Source organism: Falco punctatus (assembly GCF_963210335.1).
Source record: "Falco punctatus genome assembly, chromosome: 3".
In the NCBI taxonomy this organism is placed as follows: Eukaryota; Metazoa; Chordata; class Aves; order Falconiformes; family Falconidae; genus Falco; species Falco punctatus.
The window spans coordinates 12720163-12742874 of record NC_137582.1 but is presented as its reverse complement, the minus strand read 5'-3'; the positions used below and the strand labels follow the sequence as shown (position 1 = coordinate 12742874).

The window sequence follows — 22712 nt, the reverse complement described above, 5'->3', positions numbered from 1 at the left end:
ACAGTGCAGAGAGCCAGACCAAGCCCACGAGAGGGAGCTGATGCCTTTGCACGGCGCCGGCCCGGCCCGCGGTGCTGCCGGGATGAGGATGCAGAGCACCTTTGGCATGAGGATACACAGCACCCGTTGTAGACAACAAAAGTTATGATGTTTAAAAATTCTGAATCCTTGGCTTTTTTATTCTTAATAAGATCTGACACAGTCCAGCAATGTCATAGGAAAGCTTTAAAGTAAATAGATCTTAAGTTGCAAAGAAATATGCAGCCCAGATGACTCCTGCGGGACCACCCAGCGGGAAAACCAGCAGCCATGCGAGGGATGAGGTGGTGGCCGGACTGGAAGCAGCCCAGGGAAGGATGGCTGTGGGGCTGTGCTGCCGAGGCCAGCGAGCTCTGCTCGCTGACAGCAGACCCCGGCCAGCCTCCAGTACCTGCTGGCTCCTGCGCTGGCGGCAGCCAGGGACGTGCCTCAGTTTGGCTGTTCGAGACAATTCTGGTGCGTCTAATATCAGCTCCTGAGGTGCCTGGGCTAGGAGAGGAGGGCGTTTGCATCAGAACCCCAAAGCTGGTACCAAGCCCTGCAAGGTTTCAGTCCAGAGCCTGGGGCCATGGGTTGCTTGGAAGTGGGGTGCCACCCTCTGTCCCTCCATCTCCTGTGGCTGCAGTGCTCTTGGTGTCCCCAGAACTGCTAGACTGATGTTGGGCTGGGTCTGGACAGCAGGAAGAGTGTTGACATCTATGAGGTCCTGGGAAGTAAAGAGGGGATCGAATTGGATGGTGTTGCACCTTTCTGTTCCATTATGGGTGACTCCGTCCCCTCTTTCTGATTTTCTTTCACATTCACTCTTTGCAATGACTCCTTGAACATCTTCCTGTCCCTCTAATTCTAAACTATGCTTATTCCCTCCATTCCTCTCATAAATGGCCACAGCCAAAAAATAAGACTGGCACCCGCAACCCACCATGCATACACATTATAAAAATTCCACCTTTTAACTCCTCACCTGTGGGTTTTAACCCTGCCTGCAACCCACCACTTGATGCCTTCAGCAACTATGTGAAAGTAGAGAAAGGAAGAAGTCCATGAAGGTCTTTGGGGAGAAGGTGGCCTAGGCAAGACTTCAAACCAAGCTCTACCACTGCTTCCCCATATCTGACCTTGGCAGAGTCATTTGGTGTCTCTGATTCACGTGCTTAAGACGGAGATAACAATGCAGAGCTGCTCACCCTGACCTGGAGGGCTCTTTGGATCTTGGCACTCAGTATCTTAGTGATGTTTCATCTAGCTGGTCCAGGGATGTCCTTACACAGGGACCAGGATGGGTCAGCCTGCCCACTGACTGCAGATGTCTGTGCACTCAGAGCTTGCCTCTTGGAGGCCCCTGCAGCGCTGTGCTGCTATAACTGGTGTGAACACTCATCCTCTCCATAATGCAATGCAGAAACCTGTCATGGCAAAGCTGAGGCTGCTCCCACGTTGCTCACTCCTCCAGGAATGCTGTTCTTTGACTCACTGTGGTGCCAAGGAGCTTTTGTTAGGAGCTGGGCATGCAAAGAGCTCAGAAAGACATCTCTCCCCCACTTCCCTATCACACAGAAGATTTTACAATGGATGGATGTAGACACTGAGGTAAAGGCAAGGGTTTGGGCATTGCTCAGTGCATCAGTCGCTTGGCTACTGCCTGATTTATTGTCAGTAGTGTGACAGGTTGCATGATGGGCTGAGGCTGCTCTGTAGGTCTGATAGGGTCCAGGACCCCTTGTTCAACTTCCAGTCTCCTGACAGTGCAATCAGAGAAGCTCCAGGGTCAGGACTTGGTCCCTGGAATAAGCCCAATGTCAGGTTGAGATGCAGAGCCCTGTCTTCAGAAAGCCTTGAAAAGCAGCAGGAGGGCTACATGCTGCTGCTGACCTGCCTCTCCCTTCAGCAGGCTGCCCTCCCCAGCACTGGCACTGGTGAGAAGAAGGGCTGAGCCCAGCACAGCCCATGCTACGACAGACAGGAGAGCAAGGTAGTGCCTTGGGGATGAGCCCTGCCTTGCAAAAGTTGGAGGACTGGCTTGTCTGCTCATCACTCAGCTCCCAGCTGGATGTCAGCTGTGGTGAGAAGGGAGGGTGGTGCTTCACCCCCTCCCTACAGCAATAAAACCTTCCCAGGCTGCTCTGTGTCTCTTTTCCCCATGCTTAGATCCATGCAAAGCTTTCCCTGGGTACGTGGACCTTGGGCTGTGGTGAATGTATCTGGAGGCAGATGCTCTCCTTGGGATTTGCTGCCTGCTGTGGGGCTGAAGGATTTGGAGGAAGCAGAGCCTGATGAATATCTAGTCTGATCATGTTTCATTTCCCAAAATACCCACAGTCGCCAAGGCTTGGTGGCAGAATCCTAGTGCTTCTCCTAGATGCTGTCCTGCTTCCAAGGAAACCAGCAGGAGTGGTGCTCAGCATGTCCCAGGCATTACTGAAATGGTACTGCCTGTGTGGTACCTTCCACTTATTTGGAGCATGGGGGAGCTGGGTCGGAGGCTGTCACAGCAGCATCCCTGCAGATAATCTCACCTCCCACTCCAGACCCTCCATGCTAAATGCTGTACCACACGCGTTGGCAGGAGTGTGAAGAAGTAAACGGGTGAAATCAAGCTCCTGAGGTTAAATGCTACAGGGAGAGGCTCTATCCAGACAGATAAACAGCACAGGGCGGGTCTGTTCTCCAGCCATGAGGCCATGGTGGCATGCCTGTGGCACCCTTTCCATCCCCAAAACAGGGTGGTCACATCCAAATGGCCCTCTGGCCCTGGGCTGTCTCCTGGGTGCGGTCTGGGAGGCGTCTTTTGGCATGACTGAGTGTTGATAGTGGGCGAATGTGCGAGCCTGTGCTCTGTCCTTGGCTTTTTTACCAGTGTAGAAGTAGGTTCAAAGCTCTTTTTTGTTATCAGAGCACTCTGTGGGTCTGACCAGAACCCCACTGTGCTGTACAACTAGCATGAGAAACCCCAAGGAAGCAATGGCTGACTCCAGCACATGCAATGACTGATTGCTTGGGATGGCACGTTGCATCCTGCCCCTCCAGGCCACCGTGCCCCAGGAAAATGAAATGGGACCAGAGCAGGTGGGCAGGACCCATCCCACCATCAGGACCAGGTGGCAGTGAGGGCACCAGAGATGTTGTGGCTTGCTTTTGCCTGTGGAAGTGACACCAGAGGCATTGCCTGGTGCTGTGGACATGTCAAAGGAGAGGAGAGGAGATACCCAGTATGTCTGCCATGAAAGCCACGTCTGGAGGACAAGGGGGTGAGCTTTTGGTTGCAGAGCAGTTTCCCGGTGCTAAGACCTTCGCAGCTTTGTTTCTGTTGGCACTTCCTTCATCCCATCTCCCTTTCAGCTTGAATGAAAGTGGATTTTCCTCCACGTGTGGAGGCAGGAGAGAGCAGCTGTGTGTAAGCAAAACCAGGGCCTGATGCCAAGTGCTGTATTTACAGCCCAGAAAGGGGAGGTCACATCCCTGGGCTGTACTTTCAGAGGAAGGAAAGCTTCATGGACCTCTTCTCCTGTCAGAGAGCTTGTTTCCTTTCTGGTTTCCCACTCCGGTCCTGCAGCAGTGGTCAGTTTGCAAAGAAATGCTGGTGGAAGCACCAACTGCAGGTGCTGTGGGCTGATGAGCAAAAGCCACTGTTCTCCCACACCTGGGACACTGAGCATCACTCTTCTCACTCAGACTCAATTTTGAGGCTCTGGAAGCCTTTGCTGAAACACTGTAAAAGCCCTGCAAGTCGTGGCTGTCTTTTTCACGACATTTTAACAAGTTGGGAATGGGTCAAAGCCTAGTACATGGTGGATACAATCAAGATGGGGCAAGTTGTTCCTCCTATGCCCTTTCCTTGGCAAGAAGGAGGGTGTCTGCAGACAGGGTAGCTTTTCCACCCTGGTATTGCTCCCTGAATCAGTGTGGATGGCTTTTGGTTCCCATATCCCTCCCAGGCTGTCATCTGTTGAGGTTTACAAGCGGTTGTTTGCACTGAGTGGTTGGCGACTGGTCTCAGAAGAGCTGCTCTGCCAGTGGATGGGATCAATTACGGCATGTGAGCTGCTCTCACAGTACCCCCCAAGCAGTGGGGATGTGGTCAGAGAAGCCAAAGCCCAGCTGCAGTGTGCAGGGATGCTCTTGAGGTGGACAGATGCCTTTCCCTCCTTCTGCCCTACCACCAGGGCAAACACATCCCAGCAAAACCATGCCCTGCTTTTCCAAAATCACCGCAATTTAGAAAACCCAAACAACACACAGCCTCGAATTTTTTACTAACCCTCCTGGGAAAACACCCTTCTCTCATCCAGTGAGGAATATGATTGCATTCCCAGATATCATCCTGTTTGTTTCTCTGCCCTGCTGAACACACCCGTCAGGCTGGGATGGTTTCTGCCAGGACATTTCCTTGACCTGTAGTTCCTCTGCCTGCCATGGCCTCCCCTCTGGGGACAGCCCTGCTCTCCTCGCCCTCCTTGGCTGCATTTGTGAAGGTTTCAGCACGGCTATTACCTGAGGTGTGACAAGTTTCTAGACGTAAGGAGGGATGGTCCAAACTCTTGTTCTCACCATGCAACTGGAGTTTTGATGCCATACCTGACTGGGTCAGCAGGAGCAGGTCAGGAGAGAAACTGAAACATCCTGATCTTCCCACACATAGGCCAAGTTTTTCTGCTCTCATTGAGTTTTTCCACTCTCAGTTGGGAGCCTCTTGTAAAAAATCAGACCCAGAGACCCTAAAACAAATTAAGAGTAGAGAGGTTGTCTGTGGAGCTCATCATAGCTTTTCTACAGATAATGAAACATGTATTTCTCATTTTAATCTCAGCTTTCACCTAACCTTGGAAATTTCAGCTATAAGGTTTCAGTGCAGAGGATCACTGGTGGGCCTGAAATACCAATCATGTAAAAGATGAATCAAGAACCTAAAGCAAATATTTAAAGAAAAAAAAAAAAAGGAGGAAAGCAATTTTGAAAACTGTGACTGTTGCCTTGCCTTCTGGGTCAGGGTGTGTGTGTCTACCCTTTATAGCGGAAAATTTTGTTTCTTACAGAAGCAAAATGGACGAGCAGACTAAGGCTTTCTTGTTGTCCCTGCGGACAGCTGTGGAGGCTCTCACAAGGCCAGCTGCTACCACAGCTGTGTTCTCATGAGTTTCTCTCACATATCACTAGCCTGGCAGGTTCAAATGACTGCTCCCTACACCACTGTGTAACTCTAGGATCTTAAAAGTTTCAATTAAAAAAACCCACAAAAGAAACACAAAAACCCCACAGTGATCAGACAGACAGTTGTGAAGACAAGCACGATAGCTGTCACCTACTTTTGTTCCTGGAGAGGCTGGCCAAAATCTTCCGTGGTAAAGCTTTTGATCAGCCTTTCATTAGTGTGTTGGCATGGTTCAGATATCTATCACAGCCCAAGATTTCTGAAAAAGTATCAGAGCCTTGCTTGTCAGCACCTGTGTGAACATACAGCAGAGGGGACGGTCCCATTTCAGTGCCTGCACATTGTCTGCTCATATCAGGAAAGAGGATCAGGAGAGCTGGACCTTGGACAAGAGGAAATTCCCACTTCCAGTGAAAAAGCAAGGACAGACGTGGGAATTACCAGCTGAGCTGTGTAACAAGTGCAAACTTAAATAAACCTGTGAGGATCATTGCTCCCCAAGCAGTTGTGGCCAGTGGTGTCCTCCATGGACATTAACTCTTTTAAGGGAATCCCAAGAGGGTACTGGATTCTTCTCTCTCCTTCTTTCTCCCAAACATCATTCACCACCCTTTTTCTTTCAGATCCCACAGGTCCCCAGTATCCCCACCCCTGGCTGCAGAGATGCCACCACAGAATAAAACACCATGGCCCTGGCTCCAAGAAGGATGATTCACATCCATAACTCTAACCTCTTTCCTCTGTAAACAGGGTGGTTACACCCAAGTTGCTTGCAAGGAGCATCCCCATGTCAGGGCTCTGTCTGAGACAATGCCAGTTGGGGTGTGCCCAAGCCATGTTGATGGTCTGATGGCATGGATGGCATTGGGGCTGGGCTTATGCCCTGTTTGGTGATCTAGTCCAGACCTGGCCCTTCAGGCAGGGCACTGGAAGACATGTGAATCACAGTGGATGACTCCATGTACGATAACGCTGTTTGGTATCTCCCCATGAGCCTCCAAGCTGGTGGGATTGAGTTATCTCTTAGGACCTTGGAGGTTAAGGGAATGTGACAAAATGGCTTTGGTTCCCTGTTGGCTGGGAGCTGTGACCCCAAAGGAATCAGGTTTGCCACCCATTGTGACTGACACCAAGGCTCCTGGCGACCATCACAGCTGTCACACTGAGATGGAAGTCTACCTGGATCACCTTGTATTTCAGCCAGACATGGTGGGTCTGGGCTACCCCTGTCCTTCCTAGCTGGAGGTCTGGTAGCCTCTGTCATCTGCCATGGGGCTGACCTGGAGAGCTCTGTCCTGTTGTTTGGAGCTTACCAAGTCACCTACAGATCCAGGTGTGCTTCAGGAAAGGGAAGAATAGAGCAGGCTGCCTGCAACAATCAGGCCTTAGGTGGAAAGGGCAAAGTATGACACACGGTTCTACCTTTTCCCCTCGGGTTTCTGGATTCCATGATCTCCCACCTTCTGGTCTCTCACCTAACCCTGTTGCCCTTGCACAGCCAGATGAAGAAACCCAACCTTCCCTAACCTGCCAGGGAAGGAGAGGACACGACCAGATCAGCCTGATGCTGTCCGGGGCTGGGCTGGGCTGGACTGCTTGCCCTGCATGCACCACCTGTGTGACTCAGGGACACTGGGAGCACTACTCATGGCTGCCTTCTCACCTTGTCCCATGGCATCTCCTTTCCCTGTTGAAGCTGCAGCTTAAAACCCTGATCTGAAACGGTTTCCTCCCTACACCATAGAGCGGAGCTGCAACTGGAGCCACCTTCCAGAACAAAAAAAGGGGAAAGTGGGGAGAGATGACATTAAAGTGTCCCCAGAGCGGGCAGTTTGCTCCACCTCACTGCTCCATCACTGGCTGAAAACACACTTGGTCTGGCTCCAGTTGCACAAAAGGGACAGGCCTTGTACAATGCTCTCCCAAGGTCTGGCACAAACACAAGTTGTTGGCTGCCAAGACTGAAGTGGGTTAAAGTTTCTTCCTTAGCGCTCCCAGGCTCTGTTAACTGTTTAATACCCTTCATGACATCGGGTTAACACCCACCTAGCCCAGTTTCAGCAGCAAGATTCATCCTGCTGCCCTCCTCTCTTTGATGCCCTCCTCTTTTTTTTACGTCTCTGGGAAAGTAGTTTTAACACCTCCACACGGTGTTCTCCTGACACCATCTGCACTTCCCACTACCCTAGTTGTCTTTGCTGTTTTTTCTTCCAGATCTTTTCACCTCTTGCTTGAAAAAAAACAGGGCTGCTCTCTACTTCAAAGGATACCCATCCCCCACCCCACAGCTGTGGTGCTGGTTGGAGCCCAGAGCCCTCGCAGTGGCCCTGGGCATGATTGCAATACCAACAGTACACAAGAATAGTGGGGTTTGGGACATGGCCAGACCGCAGTCTGGGTCCCAAAGCTTTTGCAGTCTTCTCCTTCGGGGGCACAAGGAAAGGGGTCAGGTGATGCCCCAGGGGTTTTCCCCATCCATCCAGGTCTCATAGGACACCCCACAGTTTGACACTAGTGACTGGTTAAACTGGGATTTGGAGAACTGCAGAAAATGTTCTTCAGACCCTAAAGGGCTGTGGTTAATACCTGAACAGTGTCTACATATAGCAACATGTACGTTTTGCAGAGTGCTAAGTAATGCCACCATAGAAGAAACAGTGAAGCATCGAAACTTCCCTCCCATCCCATCTTACTTCTTACCCTCACTTTTTCTGTCTTTAATTATTTTCCCCTGAGCTTTTTGTGTTTGCTTTGATTTATTTTGCTTTACACCACTATTTTTCAGCTCCCTTGTTCTCTCTTCCCAGTTCTGGGTGAAATATTAATCTTGTTTATTATTATTAACCTTCCCTCTCTCTAATCTATTTAAATGCTTTCTCACATTTCCACTTCCTACAGCCCATTTCTCACTTGCAGATTTTCTATTCAGCTGCACTTTCCTTTAACAGTCTCATTTATTTACTGTTCATTTATTTGTTTTAATTTCAAAGCCTTTCTTCTTTCTTGTTTTGGGCTGTGTTCACGCGTTGCTCCCTTCCTTCTGCTGAGGAGCTGCATTTTTCTGCTCGGTTGGCTCCAAGATAAGCTGAATTCAGTGCCATAATTCAGTTTTGTTTCTGAATTTTCAATGTGGATGGAGGGAAGAAAGTTTTGTTTTCCATTTCTCCAGCTGGCTGAGAGAAGCCTGGCTATTATACATAAAACAAACATGTAGAATAATACCTACTATTTCCTCCCATGCCCAGTTGATCAAGTTTCCTGCTTGATCTCGTTCATGCATGTATTTATATGAAGTCTTGTTTGGAGAGTATGACTTTTTCACAGATTATTTCCGAAGTACAGTTGCTACATTAGCTGTCACGTGGGTCTTTCACATCCTTGCTAAAAAAAGGAGGTAATTAAAGATTCATGCTCAAGGTCAGGGAAAATCCAAAGAACAGAGTGGAAGACTGAAAACTGGATACTCATCTCTTCCACCCTGCTCTGGGCACAGGCAGAGATAGAAATCATTGGGGGCTGAAGCTGCTGTAGAAAAGGAGGCACTGGGTGAGGGAAGAATGACTGGAAGCAAAAGCCTCATCGCAGGGGTTGAGCATGGGGCCATCTGCCCAGGATCTTGCAGACAGGTGATCAGAAGACCCTATGAACCAAATCCTTGGAGAGTAATTTGGGGAAGACAAAGAGCAACTGGATGTTCTTTATTCTGTTTGCATGCCATTTGTGACCTTACAAACCTTGACTCTGAGCTCCCCTTGGTCATTTCTCTCTCTAAAGATGGTAGGTCCTGGTCTGCTGAGATGTCTTTTGACCAGGACTTGTTTTATTTTTCAGTTATTTTTGCTCCCATTTGGAGCTTAACTCCTGCAGCCATTTCCATGCACTTTGTGCTTCTGCTGCATACTGAATCATTTGGCAAGAGGTGATGAAGTAGTTGTGGGAGCAGAAGGAGGGAGTCCAGAAGGACTGGAAAGGTCATGAGGGACTGGAAAAACCTGACAGAGTTCAGAGTTGGTCTACAGGTAGCAACAAACATTGTCACTTGGAAACCCTGGATGCTTCTGGAGGACAGAGAAGCAGAGCAAAACAAAAGCATCAGATCCTGTCCCTGCCTGGACCATGGGAGCCTCTGAGTGACAGTCCTCAAGGCACAAATAGTGTTGTTGCAGGAATGATGCAAGCCGGATTTCTGCTTAAAGCACGTTTCTTAGTAAAAGTGAAATAATTCTGAATGATTGCAGGCAATCCAGCAAAAAAATTTTCTTTATTGCCTGCTCTCCCACTTCCCACAGATATGAAGTGCTCATATATAGAGAGCAGAGAGAAAATATGGTGAATGTCAGATGACACCTACTATCTTGCAAGTGATAAGCTGTCCCAGACTGGTGCAGCTGCCTCTGCTTTGCTCCAAGTTTTGCAGTTCAGCCCAACAGGATAAGGAGGGACTCCCATGTTTGAATCAGATAAATTGTTCCCCAAATTAGCAATGTGGACATGGTCAGCAGGAGTAGGCCTTGGAAAAAAAGATTGGATCTGAATAAGATGCAAAAAAAATTGCTACCTGGAGCCTCATAATAGGTTCCTACACACAAACACACCCATCACTGAGCACATCTTATGTGCTGTCACTCCCAAAACCTCAAATTACTGTAATCAAAGGAAGTCAAAGTAAACGCAGTCCCAGTATAAAACCTTACCGTGGTGCACCATTCCACATTGTTCAGGTGCTGAGGGCACAACAACCATGAAGACTTTTCTGATTGCCCTGCTGGTGACAGCCCTATGTGCCGAGCGAGGTAAGGCTTTGCAAAGGCTGGGAGAGCCAGATGGAGAGGATGAAAATACCAGAAGAGAAATCAGAGATAACGCAGGGACACGAATGTTTGACAGCTTTTATTGCAATTGGTGAGGTCTTGGTAGTGCAGGTTTTCTTTGGCATCAGCTGCATCGAGCAATATTTAGTGTGGTTGAGCTTTAGCTTCTGAGTGCATTCTGTTGAGGTACCCATAACCCAAAGAAGATGAGCTAACTGCCCTGGTTTCTCACACCTCCAAGTAGCAAGCTCTGACCACTCACATCTGAAGGTAGACATGTGGACTGAAAAATGCTGATATGAATTTGGCTGGACTCACTGCTTTGCCTTTGGTTTTATTTTTGCTCCTGAATGAAACTTGAGGAGTTGTTGATAAGGGTAAATACAGCTGGTATTGACATGACATCTTCTGCCAGTGTTTCACTTTATATCACACAATGAAATTACAGTCAAGAAACTAGATTGCTGGCAGGTATTTGAAAGCCTAAGAGCCCTTTGCTCGTAGGTTTGAAGAGCTTTTTTAAGTGTCTGGGGGTGAATGTGTTTGTAATGGGGGTCCACAATGCTCTGTGCTTGTCTTGCAAAAGGAGGTGCAGATGTGACTACATAGGAATGTGCAGTTGAGAAACATTGGCACTGTGCATGGATTTGAAATCCCAAGGAGTCCTGCAAGCCTTTTTGCACCGTTAAGGCTATTTCTGGCTGCATTTGCAAAACTAGAGCTAATGGAGGGTGGAGGCCAGAGGCAGGGAAGGCTTTATAACAGTTACAATGGTTTAAGCTGTTATTGTTTCCCGACTGGGAGAGATTTTCCTTGCATCAGTCGGTGAACATGAGTTCACTTCAGTTGCTTTTGCACACATGCTGGGGTCTGGGCTCCTACTGCATCAGGAAGTGGTTTGAACAGCTTTGTGAGATGTGGAAGAAAAGCAGATCAGAGAGAGCTACAGGGTCTGTAAAGTGCCGTAACACTTGCTAGGCAGCGTGGCTGGGATTGCTTTGCCATGGTCTGCAGAAGAATGGTAGCCCACAGCTCTGGTTGGTGAACCTCCACTGGAGAGGTGAGAGGCTTGACTTATGCAAGTGGTGGAGAAACAGCAGGTGTTGAGTAGTCAGTTAAAGAGAAATTAAAACCAGGATGCCACAAGAATGTTTTTATCTGCTGTTTTGGAGAACACCTGCGCTTGCAACACCTGACACTAGGAAAAGAGCAACTGCGTAGGTTTCAGAGCAAGATGGTCAGTCATATGCTGAGGCACGCAGAGCTGTACCCAAGGCACCTGAGCTCCCCACATCACAGAGGGGAGGCCTTTTATTCACCTACCTGGGGCAGTTAGGGCATAAAATGGCTTTTAATTCTCTTTTAAGACTGCTTCTGGAATTGTCTAACCAAGCGTCACAGGCAGGTTCAACTTCAGAGATGAATGTAAATCAGCAGAAGCTGGGCTTTGGAGACTCCGTGAGAGGAGTTTCGTTGTGGAAAATGGGTACAAATTCAATTGAAAGGGGCTATTCTGTGCAGAAATGAGAGCCTTCCTAGGTTAAGAAGGCCAAGAGGAGCTGAGCAAGCAAAATTACGGCTTAACAATGGAGGACCCTGGTGTGCAATTTGGTCACCTACAGCCAAGAGCTGCCCACCACTGGTGACAACGGAGCAGGCTTTCCTGAGAGCAGCTCAGCTGCCTCTGTCACCCCTGCTCAGACATGAGGAGCACTTCATGGGACTCTGCACAGGAGAGAAACAGCTTCCATCAATTGTGAATCCACCTCCAGGGAATGAGATGGCACATGCATATGTTTCTAGCATGGCCTGCTGGCCAGCCTGGAAGTTTGACTCAATTTCTTTCAGTTTTGCTCAGAAATGCATTTCCCATCTCCTTCTGGCTTTGTGATAGAGCTGGCTCAGCCCTGCTAATAATATCACTGAGAACATGTTGTTCCAGGCGCTGGTAGAAATAATCTCTCTATTGTCCAGAGCAACCTCTCCCAGGGAACTCCCTTTAATGTGGCTCCATGCTCAGTAATTTAGCTCACAGGGGTGTCGTAGGCTCTAATTAATTAATGTCTGTATGGTGTTTTGCAGATGCAGTCTGAAAATACTAAAAAACTAAGCTCTCACCTGAGAACAGTGCCAGTTCATCCTTTCCTTGCCAGAACTATACTAGACCCAGCTGGGCAGGTTGTGAGTTCTGCTTTTCAAGGTTGGCTGTCAACCAGGCCAATGTGGACCTGGGTGAGAAAGAAAGGTCACCTGAGAGTGCTGCTCAGGCTGAAGAACGTGTTTTCAAATTTAATCACTGAAAATCTCAAGTAAAGAAAGGAAATTGTTTTGTTCTGGTTGTTTCCTTTTTCAGCTTCATTAATCAAACCCAACCTCTTATTTCCCTTGCTGTGAAAACTTGTCGTAACATATTTTTCACTTTGTATTTTCCAAGAAGGGACATGGCTTTTGACACTTTCTTCCCAGGAGGACATTGCTGGAAACCACTAACAGGTGTCATGTGCGCTTTTTCCAGCTTCCTCACTGTTTTGCTACACATGTGACAACGAGCACTCGAACTGGAACTGCCTTAAAACCTATAAGTGTGAAGACCATGAGAAATACTGTGTAACCACATACAGCTCTGCTGGGTTTGGTGAGTACCAGCAATGTGTCAAGTTTTGTTTTTTTTTTTTGCTTTGTTTTTTTGTTTTTTCTTTTTCTCCTCCTTTTTTCCCTCCAAAGACACTGATGGGCAATAGATTTTTTAGGGCACTAGTTGGTCTTGTTGGAAAATCACTGAGGTTTAAGAATCGCAGCAGGTGTGAATCCCTCAGCAGTGCTCTGTGATCCACCACCTGGGGTACACTCCTCACCACCTTGTGGCAGGGCTGGCTGGAGCACACAGATTTTCATGAGCAGACTCTGTTGCTTCATCTGAGAGCTCACACACATGCTTCGTGATAGAGGATGGAAAGGGTTTGTGTGTAAATAATGGGGTTTAGAAACCAAAAATGCATTGGCAGTGATTTTTTGCTGTCCCATAGGAAGCATGGTGTGCTTCCAGGACTTTCTAGTGTCATGCATTTGATCCAGGTTGTGTGGATACTCACCCAGCCGTCATCAAATCTGCTGATAGCTGTTATTGCTGCACTGCAAATTAGGCATAGTGCAATACACCTCCTCCTATTGTTCTCTGGTCAGCTCTTGCAAAAGAATCTTAAATCACAGTTCTCCTTTCTTATCTATTCTCCATCCAGGCAAGGACATCGGACACCGCATCACCAAGAAATGTTCTGTAGACTGCCCTGAGACGAATGTGAACTTCGGTATGGCAGCTTATTCTACCAAATGCTGTAGTACCTCCCTGTGCAATTTCAGTGGTGCCAACAGCATAAAAATCAGCTATGCTGTAATGTTCCTGGGAGTTGTGGCCAGCCTGATATGTGTCATCAGGGCAGGATTGTGATGAGGTGTGGAAGAAGATGTGACGACCCAACAAGGTATTCCCTAACTGAGAAACCAACATCCTCTGTCAAGTGTCTCCAACAGGGTCTATGGTACCCTGTTTTTTCCAAGATATTGCTTCAGATCCCATCCACAAAATGGCACAGCAGTATAGCTCCTATTTTTTCCCCTGTATCATTTGTTGTTTTGTACTGATTTTCCCTGGGAAAGCTCTTTTGATAACATGTGTGTGACAATTGTCAGGCAAAATAAAGATTTATGTTATTCTAGAGTGTATTTGCTATATCCACACTAAGATCAGCCTGAGAAAACAGCTCTGCCAGAAAAGGCTGTTGTCTGAATCTCTACTTCACATTGAATTCCTCTTTTTAGTGCCTGGGAGTCTTCTCCTGGCTACTTTTCTCAATTGACTCAGATGCATCCAGCAGCTCAAGGCAGACACTCCATAAAGCCAGATGTTCTGCCTGATCACTCAGTGCTAACGAATCAAGGTGTCAGTCTGGAAAGGTCCAAGATGTTCATGTGGTTCCCATTGCAAGCAACAGCAAGAATTGTTTTTGTAACGGCTGACACCCGAGGCTGGGGGTTTGGCAGGTACTGGTTGTGCTTCTGGTAGTGCTGCAAAGTTCTCATGTGATCTCTGCAGGGTGGGTGGTTTCAGCTTTTAGAATAGGTAAAGGCCCCACCCTAAGATGCTATAGATCTCCAAGATGAGGATGATGATGCTGGAATCTGTCCTAATGGAAAAGGGATCTCTGTGCCTGCCTAGAAAAGATGCTGCTTGTCTGAGTGATTGCTCATGACTTCCCAGCAGGGACAGGGGAAACGAGCAGAAAGAGCCTGGCAGAGGTGACCCGTGTCTGATCTGTTGGGGAGGTCTCTGCTCCTTCTCTTTCCTCTGTCACTGCTGCATTTCTGGGCTTGGAGATGGAGGAGATGGGGTGGAGATGCCCCACAGCTCTTGGGGAGGAGATCTCCTGCAGTTCTTGAGGGTGGAGATGCCCTGCAGCTCTTGGAGGAGTGGAACTGTAGCTGAAATGGGCAAAATACATCCACTCTTGGAACTGGACGAGCAGCTTACAAGTGCAGTGCTATGTTTTGGGAGGGCCTGTGTAAAGGGGCACCTGAAAAAAAAGACCTCATATTTGCAGCCCAGCTGGATTTGATGGGAGTCCTGCTCAACCAGCACTCCAGACAAGGCTGAGGAACACGTGTGTTTCTGTGCAACGGGGAGAAACCGCAGTGCTGGCTGAAGGCTGTGAAGATGTGATTAGGTTCAGTCATCCTATAAAGATTTAATTTCTGGGCAAGGAGAGTGTTCTGGCATTTATTTAAATATGAGATGGGCTAACTGAAGAATGGTAGCGTTGTAGCATTTCTGTGCTGAGGGACCAACAGAAACTTGGATTTTTGCACTGGTTTTTAACCACTTCTTCTATATGTTATTCACAATAATTTCTGAAATGATTCTCAAAGCTTTTGGCCAACTTGAAAATCCACATTTAGTGAAAAAATCTGAATTACACGGTTACTTTTAAATTTCATCTTTTGTTTCATGAAAACTACATGTTTTCACTAAAATAAAGAAGTCATTTGTCCTTCTCACGTGACAATTTCAACCAGGTTTAGAACAAGATGAATGAAAACACTCTCCTTCCTTCTCCACTCAGCAACTGTGTGAAGGGAAGTATGTCTTTCCACTCCACCCTCCAATTCCAGCTAAATACCCTGTTACTCTTTCCAAAATCTTCTTGAAGTTCCTAACTTCCAAATACTTGTAAACTGCAATGTTATCTTCTCCTTTGCTTTGGTCCCTCTGGTGTCCTAATCATCCCTGTCCTTTCTACCCTTCTAAGTCTTTTTCAATTTCTCTCACCTGGCACTGGTGAGGGACAAAGATAACACTAGTATCAGAGGGACATATGGGACCAGTTGGAAGAGTGCAGGACCATCTAATGGAAAATCTCACTGTCAGAAATCCTGCAATAATTCCTTTACAAAATACAGCCTTGCTGTTTCAAAATCTCAGCAGCTTCTAGGAGACAAGAGATATTTTAGTTTTTGCTTGGATGAGACTACTGAGGCGGGGATGGGGGGGAGTGCTTGGATGAGCTGCTATTTCTGTACCTGTTAATGGATGCTGTTGGCTGAAATAAATCTGAGTGTGGGCTGCCTCTGCAGTGCACAACGTACCGGCTGCAGAACGGCATCACCTTGTGACTAGAGCCCCCTTTGCTGCTATTACCCAAAACAGTCAGAAATAAAAGTTGATTTTCCAATAAAGATTCATGAAACCTCTTCTGGAGTGGGGAGAAGAAAGTATTTGACAGTAGAGGGTTGCACTACCTGGTATGGAGGGTGACAGCTTCTGTTTTGCTCCTGCCTGGTGCCTTGTGAAGCCAAACAGCTCCCCTCCTTTGAGCTCTCTTGGTTAATTGCCACCTCTGTTCCAACTGAGTTTCATGACCTACCTATTGAGAAAGCAGAAATTTCCTCACCTTAGTCACACAGGTCTCCATACTAACAATATTTATATGTCCAATTTAGAGGTGTTGGAAAGACTTACATCACCTCAAGAGCGAGGTGTGCCTTTTCAATGAGATTGATGACTGTAGGTGGGTCATATCTGAAGCCCAAATTTTTAATGGGAGATGGAAATCTAAGCAACTTTGAGATTAAGAAAAAAAGGAAATAAAACAGATGGAGAGCAGCAAGGGGCAGAGTCACTGGCAGAGGCTTGGGGCATGCAGGTTGCTCCTGCAGCTCTGAGTGTCATGTGAAAGGGATCCAGCTGGACTATTTCTGGGACTGTGCCTCCACCCCCATGACCAGACTGCAGAAAGAAAACTGTGGGAGGAAAAGGCAACAGCGATCAGAAGATGGGAAAGATTTCGATTTTTATGCAGGGAGGTAGGATGAAACATGATCAAAAAGGAGGAATAAAGAGCACCGTATGGAAATCCAGTGGAGTACTCCTATTTGGCATTTCACAGAATTTTGGCTGGCTATAATTATTTTTTTTTTCTGAAGGCTTAATGAGTCTTTTATCAGGCAATCCCGCATTCTCCATGCTTTAACTGGTTTGGTTATTTCCTCCCTGACATTTATTTTTTGTAATCTGTGAAAAAAAAATCACAGCTTGTTCAATGTGATGGGAGGGGGTGTTATTTCTATTTTTTAATTTAAGTGGTCATTCTCATTGCTCAGTGGAATTTATTTTCTAATAAGACAACATTTTCCCTCATATAAAGCATCCATTTTTTTTAACAGAAACATTTATGATTTTGAACTTCTGTCTTAAAAAGGCCCACAGAAAATGATGTCTGGTCCCCTATGAAATGCAGTGGAAGGATACTGCTCTTCTGATCTAGCTGTATTGACAATCCTGGGAGACATTTTGTAGAAGTTTCAATCCTGATTTCAATTTTAAATTCAACCAATTTACATATGCACTAAAACAGTGTGGGAGTACGCGATCTTTAAGGATGCAGTCTGTTCTGAGACCTAGGCTGGCCTGGAAAGAAAACATTCCTCTTCTCACATGGACACTGTTTTGTTTTTGTCTTTTCCTTTTCCTCCACTTATCCAGAATTAGAAACTGTTGCATTCTTAATACCAGATGAACAAGCTGCATTGTGAAACAACTAGGAAAAGAAAAGTGGGGAGGAATGTATGCCTGTTTCCAGAGTAGCATACTTCCACACACAAGCACTGACACGTTACTCTCAATTACCCCGTCTGACACAGCAACCCTATAGTTATTATCCTAGCATCAAAGCAAACACTGTGGAGCTATAAAACCTGCCCTGGGTGAGTTCTCCTTGTTTTGGAGGCTGCAAGACCTATAAAGGATGAAGACTTCTCTTCTTGTCGTGCTCGTCATAGCCCTGTGCACGGAGAGTGGTGAGTCTCCAAGGATTGCTTTGCACTAGGAAGACCCCCAGAGCTGGGGCATGTCTTTGATATTGCAGGATGACAAGGGCATTTTGCAGCATGAATGGTAAAGCTGAAGGGTCATTAGGGTCTAGACAACATCACAGTCCTCAGGATAAGAAGGCAAGGGACGTATCCCCAACAGAAGTTGGAAGGAAGCTGAGGAGCTGAGGTAGGGGATAAGATACCCAACTCGCTTGACTCATGCAGTCCCAGCCCAGCTCTCGAGCGGCTCAGTGTAGGCAGCTGGGAGCCCTTGGTGCAGCTCCATGAGAAGGGAGTTAGCTGAGGGATATACAGAGCTGGACAGGGAGAGGGCAGTATGTGCAATAAAGCTGCAGATCTGACATATAACTAACTATAGCCTGATTATTTTTTATTCACTTGCTTGTTTATTGCTTGCAATTACAAATCACCACTGCCTAAATTGTCAGAGATGTCACACCACAAGAAGATGCTCTGGCTCCTTCTGGCAGCTTGTTGCTTTGAGGTGCAACTTTGCTGATGTTGATCCCAGGTCTGGGCTGGAGTTGTAGGGTCCTATTCTCATTCTGATAACTGTATTTTTTGGGAAGGGTGCACTGGGAACCTGTGCTTTTACTTGGCCTGATTGGGCTCTACCAAAGATCGTTGCCTGTGCCACTGGGAGAGGTCCTGTTTGCACAGGGGTGGGCTGTGGGTCAGGCAAGGAACAGCTCAGGGGCCTTTTGCATTATTGCAAACTGAAATTTTCTCAGGTTCTACTGTAGGGTTTTACCTGCAAATTACTAGCCGTTCTGGTCCTGATCTAGCAGAGCATTTAGGCTCATGCTTAATTTGAAGCTGTAAATATTCTTGCTATGGGACTTCACAGGCTTTAACCTTGGCATGTGCTAAACCATTGTGCTCAATGGGTTTGAGAAAGTTGAGGGCAATACATAAAATGATTCTTTCCTGCAGCTTATCAACTGTAATCACATTTTTTAAAAAGATCAGGTAATGAGACAGCGAACTTATCAAAGGAGTCAGTGAAAATTAACACATACACAGTGCTGCTTCGCTGTGCAATCTAGCCAGAAGGCTGGTTGCTGTTCCAGTTAATCCTGGACCTGACTGATTTTAATGGTGTAAATCCTACATCTGCCAGTACTTGCACTTGCTAATGCTTTACCCATGTAAGTTGTTTATCTGGGTGGCTGGAATTATTCACATGAAAATCTTCCTTGAGGAATGTTCTTTTTCAATCAGGGAAGAGTCTTGCTGGCTGCAGTCAGGAGACCTCCAAAGGCAGCCTGGTTTAACCCCGGGTTTGCATCCTGAGTGGGGCACACTTGAAAAGAAATACTGTTCCCTTCCCCACTTAGCCCTCATTGCAACAGATATTTCAACAGGCACAATAAAACCAGAAGTGTTTTTCAGTAGCATGAGGAAAATTGTTCTACCTGACTTCAGGGTCTTAGCTACCAGGTTAGGAGCCCCTGTGCCTCCAGGGTCCTACATAGTAAATGGTGAGAGAGAAACCTCTTGAGAACAGAGAGAGGTTGGCAAAATCAACCTTGCAGGGTGCTTTCCCCCACCCCCCAGCTAGAAGGGTCCCAAGGCAACTGGAATCTGAAATTAGCAGCTTTGGGAGGTTGTGATGAAACAACACTTGCACATGCAACAAGCTCCACTGTTTCCTGCTTAGGTTCAGGAAGTTTTTCTTTGGAATGGGCTTGATTAAAGAAGCTGCATTAATTAAGGGATAAAATGAGCTACATGTCTGGAAAACCCAGTCTGGGGACTCTGCTCTAGCGTACGGTTATTCTGGGAGGAAAGGGTGGTTCCCAGCGGGGTGGAGCAGAAATGTACCTATACAGGGTTTGCACAAGAAAAGAGAATGAAACCATACCACTTTGTGTGGAGATGCTCTGAAGGAGGGTCCCAGCCTTGGGAAAAAAAAAGAAAAAAAAATTAGCCTGCAGTGTCAGGACAATAATGAATGCAAGAGAAAGGCAGGACAGCTGAAAGGTTCTGGAGATGAAAATGAGCAAGGTAGGAAGCAAATTTCAATAGTCTGGGTATCATGTCAGGACGAGCCAGGTACCAGGTCTGAGGCTTTGACAATCAATCATAAGGGCGTTGAGCATGGGAACACAGGGAGATGGGATGTGAGTCACTGGAAGCCCAGTTGCCTGGCCTCTGTGTGCTCTGCCAGCTGCTCTCCAGGGAGAGGGAAAAGGGACAGTAGGAACTCTAAGGGCTACAGACTACAAGAGGAAAGTGAAGGTCAGTGCTGGGTGGCCATGGAAAGGGAGAAGGGGCTGTTAGCTGGACCAGGAAGAGAAGACAGTTTCCACAGAGACACAAAAGGATGAATAGTACCCTAAAAAGCATTTTTGTGGCTTCCTATGAAATACAGTGATCCTGGTCACCTGGGGTCACAGTCTGAGCTGCGGCCAGGTCTGGGCTAGTAGGATGTTAAGGAGCAGAGATCCTGTTTAAGTTAGATGAGCTTGTCTAAGGCCAAACAAGGGCAGCAATGAGGTTGGGACATTGCTGGCAAAGGCACTAAAAACAGAAAAGAAGCTTCAACAAAAGAGAAGAAGGGAGAGGGAGACAAAGAACAAGGAAGACAAAGCTAAAGGACAAGAATAAGATGGGTATTAACCGGCCATATATACGGACATCCTGGAAATGAGGAGAGCGAGTCTAATTCCTGGTGGGTGACATTACTGCTGGAGTGTTTGCTCGAGATAAACAGATGAGTAGGAAATTCCCCTTATCATGCAATGAAACCTTCCCCAAGGATCTCTTTGCTATGAATGACTGCTTTGGTTTACTGAAGTGCAAGCTGTTCTCATTCGTTTGTATTAGCACAGCGCTTTGCAGATGCAATGTTACAGATGTACACATTTTGTAGTGTGACTCAGTCATCACCCGTGAACGGCTGTAAAAAGGAATCTGCTGCAGCCAAGGGGGCGGTTTGCTAAGCCCTGCCTTCTACAGGTCCAAGATTGCCTCCTGACACAAGAGAGCTCTAAAAGTGAACCAGCCAAATGCATCCATCTTTCCAGCAAACACTAAGAAGCAGATCTAGGTCACTTGTCCCTCATTTGAGATATGTTGGAGGGGCATGCAGCAAAATATTCATGCCTAGTACAGCCAGGGGGGTTACTCAACAGGTGTGTATCTCCCTTTCTGTATTCAAAAAGATTTGTTAAATAGTTCACTGTTGGTTTGTGTGCTCCTTGAAAGGGTGTGTAAGCCAGGACACTTCAGATGACTTGAGGATGTGAAAGAGTGTGGACAGGAATCGTAGAATCATAGAATGGTTTGAGTTGGAAGGGACCTTAAAGATCACCTAGTTCCAACCCCCTGTTATGTGCAAGGCCACCTTCCACTAGAACAGTTTGCTCAAAGCTCCATCCAATCCATAGGTCTCTTTCCATACAAGAACTAGTGGCCAGCAACCAAGACTTGGAGGAGCCAGGTTGGAAAGAAACCACAAGAGCTTCAAGCTGCAAGTGGTAGTAGGCTGGGGTGCTCTTGGCAAAAGCACACTGGGAATGTGAGATGTTTAAATGGATTCAAGGGAGACTCAAGTATTAACATCCAAAAGGGAGGTCCCTTGAGGCTTACTAAATGAACAAACCACACCAGTGTCAGGAATCTGAGCTTAAAGTAATTTGGGTCCAGGAGAGTCGCTGGGGCCAAGTTTCACACACTCAGGAGTTTTTTTGCTTCTGACTGCTGGGCTTGACAGATCTTCCATCTGGACCAGCACCACCAGTTTTGTGCTTCTACAGATATTTCTAGAGGTGATCGATGTGTGTTGTGTGCTTCTTTTGCAGCTTTCTCCTTGATGTGTTTCACATGCAAAGATGCATCCTCCAATATGCATTGTCTCAGTACAACCACATGCTCTGAGCATGAGAAGTACTGTCTCACAACGTATTCTACCACGGGACTTGGTGAGTGTGAAGCTTTTCTAAGGCTCTGATGACAAGATGGAGTTCAGGTTAGGCTGACTGTAGAGCCTCCTCCTACCGGGATGTGTAGGGAAAGAATTGATGAGGATTGTAGCACACAGAGGGCAAACCTTGCAGCAGCTGGGAGCTCAGCATAGCCCATCTCTGTTGCAATATATTGTAACATTACCGCACTGCTGATTAAATGCACTCAGGAAAGGGAGACATGGGAAGAGAGGAGATTCCTCTGCACAAATTGCTTGCCTCATCTCCAAGATTAAATATATGCTCATGAGGTGGTGGAATTGGAAAGGGCCAGGTAGTGTGGAAGGAGCAATCCCAAGGCATGGTGACGATTATGTCTTGCAATCTTGCACTGTACAAATGCATTAGATCTCCAGACTCTTGCCCTAGGTTGCACTCATCTGGCCCTGAAAACAACAGAGGTGTAGTAAGGCCTGGAGATGGTCTCCATAGGTCACATATATGCAAATATTGACATAGTGTGAGGAAGCCCAAGGGAAAACCAACAGCTTTAAGTACAGAACAACATATTCCCAGTGGATGTTGCACAGCCAGCCTATCATTGAAGTATGTAAAAACTCTACAAGATAAAAAATCTGACTTTTCTCTTTTCTCTCTGTCCCACTTCAGGCGATAACCGTAACCAGCGTATTACCAAGAAATGTTCTGCATTTTGCCCAACAATTGACGTGAATATTGGCATAGCTGGTGTTGCTACCAGCTGCTGCGAGACTTCCTTGTGCAACATCAGTGGTGCCAGCAGTGTGAAAACCAGCTACACTATTATAGCTCTGGGCATCTTGGCCAGTCTCACCTGCATCCTCCGGCTGGGTTTTTAAAGGGGCTGGGGGGAAATGTAGCTGCTTGGGCTTGTATTGCAAGGGATCAAATTCTCATCTGTACAGTGTGAATGCTGCCCTGCTTCTCCTACCTGGAAGGTCACATCTCATCAGCAAATATTTTTGCTTTTTCTTTACTCTGATAACAATGCGCAAGAGCACAGCTCTACCTCAAAATGGTGTTTGGAAGAGAAAAGCATGATACGGAGCCCTGCACTTGCAGAAGGGCACCGTATAGTCACCATCTCTCCTACTACTGGCCTTTTTAACTCCTTGCATTTTTTCCCCCTTCATTTTATCCCTGCCATTCTTTTGTGTCATTTTTCTCTTTATACCATTTTCTGTTCTGTATCATTTTACTCTGAGGAAGCCTTTAATATTACAGTTGTTAAACAGAAACCGGGCACAATAAAGTGCTATTTTATTCTATTGTATGACTGTGTGGTATGGTACATCGGGTGTAGCGGCTGGATGCATCCATGTTAGCAGCAACAAAAGCGGAGGCGTTGGTCTGCAAGTTGAATTGAAATAACACTGAAAT

The 22712-nt window shown here is 46.8% G+C and overlaps 1 protein-coding gene across 1 annotated transcript; it reads left to right on the top strand.

The window, feature by feature from the left end:
- Nucleotides 1–9844: 9844 nt before the first annotated feature.
- GPIHBP1 (glycosylphosphatidylinositol anchored high density lipoprotein binding protein 1) lies at nucleotides 9845–22605 on the top strand. Its single transcript, XM_080378690.1, has 6 exons — nucleotides 9845–9981; nucleotides 12515–12634; nucleotides 13239–13443; nucleotides 17297–17349; nucleotides 21192–21311; nucleotides 21963–22605. The coding sequence occupies exons 1-6, from the start codon at nucleotides 9930–9932 to the stop codon at nucleotides 22169–22171; spliced, it is 759 nt and encodes a 252-aa protein (XP_080234816.1). The 5' UTR covers nucleotides 9845–9929; the 3' UTR covers nucleotides 22172–22605.
- The last annotated feature ends 107 nt before the right edge of the window (nucleotides 22606–22712 follow it).